Raw genomic sequence first — 8,454 nt, 5'->3', positions numbered from 1 at the left:
GGAGAAGGGAGGGAAGTGGAAGTAGAGAATGAGGTCAATTCTGGATATACTGAATTTAATATGCTTAAAAGATGTCCCAACGGATGTTCCCAGTAGGCAGCTGCATATATAACTTATGAGCTGAGAGATCAGGGCAAGATATGTATTTCAGAATAATAAATACACAGTTCAGTGTTTTCACAACCTTAAAAAAAAACATGTCCATTTGATTGACCAAAAAATTGTCTCCCTTCTACCCCTACAGTGAGAATACTTAATGTAGATTGTAAAGGAAGCCATGGGAATAAAAATGTTTTTCAGGGAACTGGTAGAGTGAGAAGAGACCTTAAAACAAAACCTTGAACACCAACCAATGCCTAAAGGACAGGGAGAGGAGCCTTCAAAAGAAGAAACTGAAAAGTGAGTTGGTTGTACCCTTTACTGATTTCTTATCTAAGTAGAGGAAAAGGAATCTGGATGGCTAAGGGGAAAGATAGGCCTCTTCTAAACTTCCTCCTGACTTCTGGAAGGTAAGGTCTAATTCTGATCCAGGCTCCATGCTGCAGGTTTGGTTGATAAATACAACACAGTTAATTCTAGAAGCAAGTAATTCTGGCAATTCAGTGTACTCCAGGAGTCCCACTGACAACTCTTTCTTATCCTAGAAAATATTTTGATAACTACTCTCAGACTTGGTATAAATTTGTAGTGACAAAAGTCTTGGCCAGGTTCAGAACATTAAAAAAAAAAATCCTGGTTTAAATCTGAATGAAAATACAGAATATTGTAAAGGATAAGTAAAAATCAATACTAGTTCAAGTGTACTTGGGGCTGGATCCTCATCTAGACTCCTGGCATCTATCATTTGAAAACTCTGCAGTTTAGGTAACAGTAATTCTGTTTATCAAAGAAATAATATATAACAAGCTTTGCTACGAAAAATACTGGCAGTCTGGGGCTGCCCTTTCATACAACTATTGGTACACAGTAATTGTGTTTTACAATTAATTACAGTCTATTAGAGAAAATACTGTGGTATATACATTTCGTTTGTTGTACTTAATTTTTACTGAAGTTTGATTTTAGCAGATGCTGTTAGGTCAATGCTCTGACCCAGAGAACAATACGAGTATAATTAATATATATTTTAATATTTATTTATTTTTGAGAGAGAAAGAGAAAGGGAGGGAGGGAAGAGGAGGGAGAGAGAGGGAGACACAGAATCCGAATCAGGCTCCAGGTTCTGAGCTGTCTACACAGAGTCCCACACAGGGCTCGAACTCACAGACTGCAACATCATAACCTGAAGTTGGACATTTAACTGACTGAGACACCCAGGCGTCCCATGACTACAATATTTTAAATAATATTTTAAGGACTGCCTGGGTGGCTCAGTTGGTTAAGCATCTGACTTCGGCTCAGGTCATGAACTCACAGCTTGTGAGTTTAGGCCCCACATCAGGCTCTGTGCTGAAGCTCAGAGCCTGGAGACCCGCTTTGGAATCTGTCTCCCTCTCTCTCTGCCCCTCTCCTGTTCACGTTCTGTCTCTCTCTCAAAAATAAATAAACATTAAAAAAATTTTTAAATATTATTTTAAGTACAGCACTGGAAAATATACTCATTATACTGCGCATATAATATGCAGCGTTTGTTTTTATTGTTATACTTGGTGCTGTTACTGAATCAATCAAGCTATCTTACAAATTAGAAATACAGTGTTCAGGGATGGACTTTTTATTCTATATTCTTGTTACAGAATAAGAAATGAGTGGGAATAGCTGGTCACAAATTTTATGACAGTTTTCATAGTCAGAATTAGAAATTAAGGGAGGAAGAATAAGAGTAAATACCTGCCAACAAATGTCCAGCAATACTATTTCCATTTGAAGTAACAAGAAAGTAAACGTATTGAAAGATAAGTAATGCATCCAAATGTATCAATCAAGTCAGCTGCTTGTGATTTTTTTTTCTTTCTTTAAATCAACAAAGGCAACTGACATTACCCACCTTGTTCTTAAACAGGAAGATAACTGGGAATGACGGCTAAAATATTAACTTAAATTTTGCTTTGTCAAACTCTTTAATTTAAGAAATTAAATATTTAAATATGATTCCTATTATCAGCATTTAATAGCTAATAATCATTACTCAAATTAGTTTTCCATTAATGTTAGTTAAATTAACAACTTGCCAAAAAGAGAAATGTTCTAAGTTTGAGAAAATTACTATTTCAAGGCCAGAAAGGTAGCTCTGAATCCACATGACCATTTTTAAGATTAGGACATAGCAAGTAGCAAGAATGTTTAAAGGCATTAAGATTTAATTCCCCAGTAGCCCTGAGGGCTTAGTGCTAATATTATTGATTCCCCAAAGTGGATACAGTATGTATGTTCAAATCCTCACATCTCAGGATTCAAGTAAATAATCTGTGTCAATTACTTTTGAAATTACTGCCAAAAGATTAATTTAAAAAAAAATCTGATTAAGCTTGCTTCCCAACTTTTAACCCTTATTCTGATCATGACCATTCATTACAAAATCCATTCACTTTATCCCTAGTGGAAGCAAATTATTTGATTATAACCCTCTATCACCTAAATACACTTCCTGTCCCTAGACCTGCAAAGTTAGCAACATCAAGTACAGAACACCTAAGAAGGTAGAAGAGGTAAAAAGGCATAGAGACCTTGGGTAGTCCCTCGGTTCTGTATAATTCTTAGCAGCACAATAACAAATGAGCAATGACAGACACCAATTGTCCTAATCTAGGTCAATACAACAGCCAAAATACTTTGTAAACATTTTCTTTGGCTCTTCCTGGAGATCAACACTGTTCTGATTAAATAGCATGAGAAAAACTTAACAGCAACCAAAGTGTTCAACAATATTTACTTATTTAACATCTTTTACCCAAAAATCTAAAACCTGTAGTAAAAATAATACTAATCATAACTCAGTAACTGAGAAGGGTAGGTACTAACAAAAACTGTAAAGGCCAAGAACAGAAATTAGGGGTGTGTGCTACTGAATATTTGTGAGCTAAAGACTCTGTTGCCTTATATAGCTCCGAGTACATAAAATGAAGTGTTCTCTATTCTCCTTTAACAAACCCAAACTTAGGCACAAGAACTCACTGTTAACAGGATATCACCTACTCTTACCATGTTTTAATTTGTTAAAATTTGATTTTTACAAGATAGTGTTTAGAAAATGATCTTACCCACAGAAAATTATAGTGACATAATTACAGTATTAATATTACATGATTAATATTGTTTATTTTAAATATTAGAAGTGTATACTATCACATATACCAATTATTTGAGTTGTCTTTCCATTTGAGGTGAAAGGTTGATGCTAAGCTATACACACCATCTTCCTTGTGACTAAAAGCTGAATTTGAAAGACCTATACCTAAGGAAGTTGCAATACGTAGCCACGAATCTGTGTAAGTGTGCCAAGTTAGTGAACCTATGAAAGGACTGAACTCCTGTCTTTAGCCTCCTTAGCACCACGCTCCAACTGAGTTAACTGGTTCAAACTGTTAGATAAGACAGTGGTAGCTAAAGGAATAGGAACAAAGAAAGGTTATATTTCATCATCTTAAGGTTTTACAGAGATGACGCAGGTGTACGATTCAAATTCCCACCTCCTGAAAAACAATATGCTTAAATAACTCAACTCTCAAATCACAGAAATGCAGTAATCTTAAATTATTCTAAAGACTTAAGAAAATAACCAAAAATGGATGTTCACTGTGAGGAATGCATAGCTATATGAAATACAGCTACACAAAAAATAGAGAATTCAGTAAAACATAACATTTTTAAAGCAAAAAAGTTATTTGTTTGGAATTCACATCAGTAGTGGCTAACTGGATAAATGCTAAAGATTTACATTCAAGTGCTTGAAAGATTACTGCAGAGAAATTCGATTACTAAATATCTTTGCTCAGATGCCTCTCAGGCTTATAAAGATGAGATGATGCATGAACCACCAATAGTGGTATTTAAACCCCAATCACTTTCAAGATGCGATATATAGCTGTTAAGACATTCCAGAAGTGGGTTCACTGACACTAAAAATGGTAGATATATACTTAAAAAAAGAAAAAAAGACCTCATACAGTCTGCTGGCATTTCATACCAACCATTGGAGGAGGTAGTAAAGTGTTGGAATTTAAAACACAAGGTCAGCACTAACTGTAAACATTTCTAAAGCACTGTATGTAATTCTTTAAAACATGAGTAGTGAAAAAGAACTAGAAGTCATATAAAAGAATTTAAAAAAGCAAAAAATAGAAATATTTAGTGAATTTACTCAAATGAAGAAAGCTTAAATGATACAGAACTGAAAATATTAGAAATCTATATACAATAAAAAGTGAATATAAATTAGCTAACTCCACGGACATTTCTAGTTAAGCATTCATACAAATACATATTCACCTTTTCTTTTATATAGGAATAACACATACACACATGACACAATGATTCTGGCAAAGAAAAATCAGAGATACTAAAAATATTCTCAAGTTTTAAAAATGGTATGGAGTAAGTTTTAGCAACAACGTTCTACATGAATGGAAACCCCTGATTTAATTCCATGATTTTATCATGCCAGAGCATGTTTGATGTTACTTTTTTAAACAGATATTCATATTATACACATTGGCTTATTAATAATTAAGGCATCTTGTATACACAGTATCTCAGTGTGGACAACAAATTTCTAGTACTGATTATTTTCTATGACGTTTTAAACTTGCAAAGTCTTTTCAAAATAAGAAAATAGCTGCACACACTTAAGTGTTTTCTTATAAAACACAATCTTCAAAAAAGTAACGATGATTGGTCTTTGTGATTCCTAGTGATAAGTACTGTCTTCTTTCTGACACAGTATAAATTATATTCTTATGCAGTATTGCATTAAGACCCAGTAGTTCTTAAACAATGTTACCAAATAACCATATAAGTCCCAAATGCAGCAAAGGGGAACAATCTTCATAGTGCACTTTCACCTCATTGAAGTTGAAGCTGCTCCTTTTGTACATTTTTCCACTTCAATGTGAAGCAGATTGTTAGGGTTTCATTAGTGGTTTCACGTGTGGCTTTTTAAGAAAAAAAAAAAAAAAGTTTTGATTTCTTCCACAGTTCACAGTTCTCAAAGGAGACTTTTTTTTGGAAATCTTAGTCTGGGGACGTTTTGAATAATCAAATGCTCTTTTTAGTAGATAGTCTCTCAATGCAACTGCAATAAATAAGCATCTACATCCTTAGGGAAAAAAAAACAAAACATTCCATTAGCAGGTATAGTAAATATATATAAACACATCCAATTCTCTTTTTTTTGTCACTTGATTTGCTTAAGCTTCCTTTTGTGATCTTTTGAGGGTAAAAAAAAGGGTCTTACTCAACTTTTAGCTGCATTTGCTTAGCACAGGGCCTGGCACACAGCACATACTCCATAAGTGTCTGTTAAGTGCTGAGTGTTTGGTTCCTGTGATCAAACAACTCTGCTTTTATAGCTACGCAAGATCATTAAATCATTCCCAGCAATTTCTTCAGCACCATATAAACCACAGGCCAGCGTGATGACAGCCTTTCTGATTCCCACCCTTGACAAATTACAGTGGAGAGTTTAATATTGTAAAAGAGGTTTTATCATAGGGTAAGGAACTTCACAGAGCTTTCAATCACTCAATATTGTCTTCAATAATAAATACAGTATTGTAAAGTTATATTTATGATAAAGCTTCTCTCTTTATAAAAAATTCTAATTGAAAGCAAATTTCTAAGGAGGTAATATTTTTTCAGTACTACTACCAAGAATGCAAGGTGCCTCCAGAACAAGGTGATATATGATGTATGTTCTGTAAGTACTCCATTTTCTATCAACTTTTACTTCATTTTTCCATTATCAAAAGAACAACAAACTAAAACAACAAAAAACTGGAAAATTGATTTTTATGAGATTTTCATCATTAAGAATTCTACAGAGTAAAATTATACACAGTGGTAACACACTTGTTTGATACATCATTTTGCTTCTTTTCTGAGGGTATCCAAGGAGAATTTTACAGGTAAATCCACAACATAATTCCTCTTATTTAGAATACTGTATTTTTTTTTAACTAAAGAATGCTTGTATATTTTTGACTAATGCCCATTTATGATAGCACTATGCCCAGTAAAAGGTGCAAATATTTCTTAACAGTGACTTCTTTTTTGCACTTATATTTTAATTACTAATGGTTTCTGGAGTTTAAATGTTAAAATCCAAACTAGCAACATATCTTTCCCTTTAAGAGACAAGCAAATAAAAAAAAAAAGAAAAGAAAAAAAAAAAAGAGACAAGCAAATAAATAACAATGTCAAATTCATTGTGATTGGAACATTTATTTCCCCAAAAGCAGGACACTTGCAAAAACCAAGTAAAAAATAAGCCTGAAATCATATGATTACATTCCTCACCCCTTGCTTCCTGTGTGTGACTATCTTTTCAGATGCCTTGCTAACTTGGGTTAACTTTTTCTCTAATTGGAACTAGTTCATTAAATTCCCTCTAGCGCATCATTTCCATAGCTGTATCTGAAACACACTGAAAGGCTAATTCCTGTGTCCCTTGTCAAAGTTATATTCATATCCAGATGACCTTAAGCATTTACAAATATGAAATTAACTTTAGACCTTATTTGAATAGTATTGTATTGGATATTTGAAAGACATCATTTATGAATGCATAATACTAATACATCATTTCTAATATTTAATTAAGATTAAATACAGATTTTTAAGCTTAACTTTTTTTAAAAAAAAAATTTTTTTTTTTTTAACATTTATTTATTTTTGAGACAGAGAGAGACAGAGCATGAACGGGGGAGGGGCAGAGAGAGAGGGAGACACAGAATTGGAAGCAGGCTCCAGGCTCTGAGCCATCAGCCCAGAGCCTGACGCGGGGCTCGAACTCACGGACCGCGAGATCGTGACCTGAGCCGAATCGGACGCTCAACCGACTCAGCCACCCAGGCACCCCTAAGCTTAACTTTTTTTTAAGTTTATCCATCTTGAGAGAGAGAGAGAGCTCAAGCAGGGGAGGGTGCAGAGAGGAAGGGAGAGGATCCCAAGCAGGCTCCGCACTGCCAGTGCAGAACCTGATGTGGGGCTTGAACCCACAAACTGTGAGATCATAACCTGAGCTGAAATCAAGAGTTGGAGGCTGAACCGGCTGAGCCACCCAGCCTCCCCAAACTTAACTTTATAAGCTTAAATGTTGATTACCTTGGCTATGTTACCAGTATATCCTGGAACCAAAGTAAGATGATTTTCCTGTTCCCATAATCCACTTAATTGCTGCTTTAAAATCTGAATATTTCTATGAGGAAAAAAAGAGAGAAAATCCAAATATAAGAATACGTATTTAGTAAATATACTTAATGAACACAGGTTTTTCAGATTTCAAGTATTTATCGGAGAAAATTGTACCGTTTGAAGCCAAGCAACTCTTTACAATGATACTTGTTAGTTACGGAAATTAAAAGATTACTTATTTGTTAAAGCAGGAAAGAAAACTAGGTACTTGGAGCATTTGGACCACCTCTTCCTGGGTATGAAGTAGGAAATTTTTGAGAGCCTAAAGAGAAAATTATGGACTTTAATCAAACTGTTGGGGGGATATTTTTTTGCAGCTTCATGATAATCTGGCTCATTTGGTAGAACACCCAAAGAATTTTACATCAAGGCAATATTCAAATTATGATAATTATAGTACATAATCATCCAACTGAATTTTCAGGTTAATGTCTAGGTAGTCAAAAGACGCTACAGGATGCTTCGATCTCTGTGCCTCAATACTTAATCCACCAAAAGCTCTCTCTCTCTTCCTCCCTTACTCATTATAACAGATATGAGGGTTAAATCACTGCTTTGCTTTTTCCTCCTAAAATTACATGTAAGGTTCTGCCAGAAAAAGAGATACATGGGGTTACTGGGCTCTGGAATTCAACTTCCATATGTAATTTTCACATGTGAACACTATTCCAATTTATTATTTCTCTGAAAACGAAGAAAATAAATTATTATTTAATGGTGATCATGGAATAGAATTATCACCTAGCTTAATCAAACTGCTTTTCTGAAAAAATTTTTAGTAGCCAGAATTTATTTTTAAAGATATACTCACCCATCATTTATAATTTCTGTTTTGGATGATAGTTCTGACCACCACCTTTTTATGACTGCTTGAAGCCAGTTTAAACCAACTATTATATATCTGAAATGACATTTTGTTACAAAATTCAAGTGCTTTCACCCAAGAAGCTTTTACCAAAAAAGATACACTCCCCCCACTTCAAAACACACACACACACACACACACACACACACACACACTTTCCCCTTTAAAAAATTTATTTTGCTGCTTTCAAAAGCTGTATTTTATGTAAGTTGTTTATAGATGCTTTTGTAATTATTCTT

At 34.2% G+C, this 8,454-nt stretch overlaps 1 protein-coding gene across 2 annotated transcripts in view; it reads right to left on the bottom strand.

The window, feature by feature from the left end:
* Window positions 1-1,698: 1,698 nt before the first annotated feature.
* KATNBL1 (katanin regulatory subunit B1 like 1) overlaps window positions 1,699-8,454 on the bottom strand; it is a 55,227-nt gene continuing 48,471 nt past the window's right edge. For both annotated transcript variants that reach the window (XM_086710280.1, XM_025919736.2), the window contains 3 exons: window positions 8,162-8,251; window positions 7,261-7,354; window positions 1,699-5,254 (listed from right to left, as the gene is read on the bottom strand). In XM_086710280.1, the coding sequence (XP_086566406.1) occupies window positions 5,222-5,254; window positions 7,261-7,354; window positions 8,162-8,251 (217 nt within the window). In that variant the 3' untranslated portion in view covers window positions 1,699-5,221. The remainder of the gene's footprint in view (window positions 5,255-7,260; window positions 7,355-8,161; window positions 8,252-8,454) is intronic.

The sequence above is a fragment of the Puma concolor genome, chromosome B3 (assembly GCF_028749965.1).
Source record: "Puma concolor isolate L17-30 chromosome B3, mPumCon1.1.hap2, whole genome shotgun sequence".
Taxonomy (NCBI): domain Eukaryota; kingdom Metazoa; phylum Chordata; class Mammalia; order Carnivora; family Felidae; genus Puma; species Puma concolor.
The sequence above is the reverse complement of the archived record's forward strand: the minus strand, read 5'-3'. Positions and strand labels throughout refer to the sequence as shown.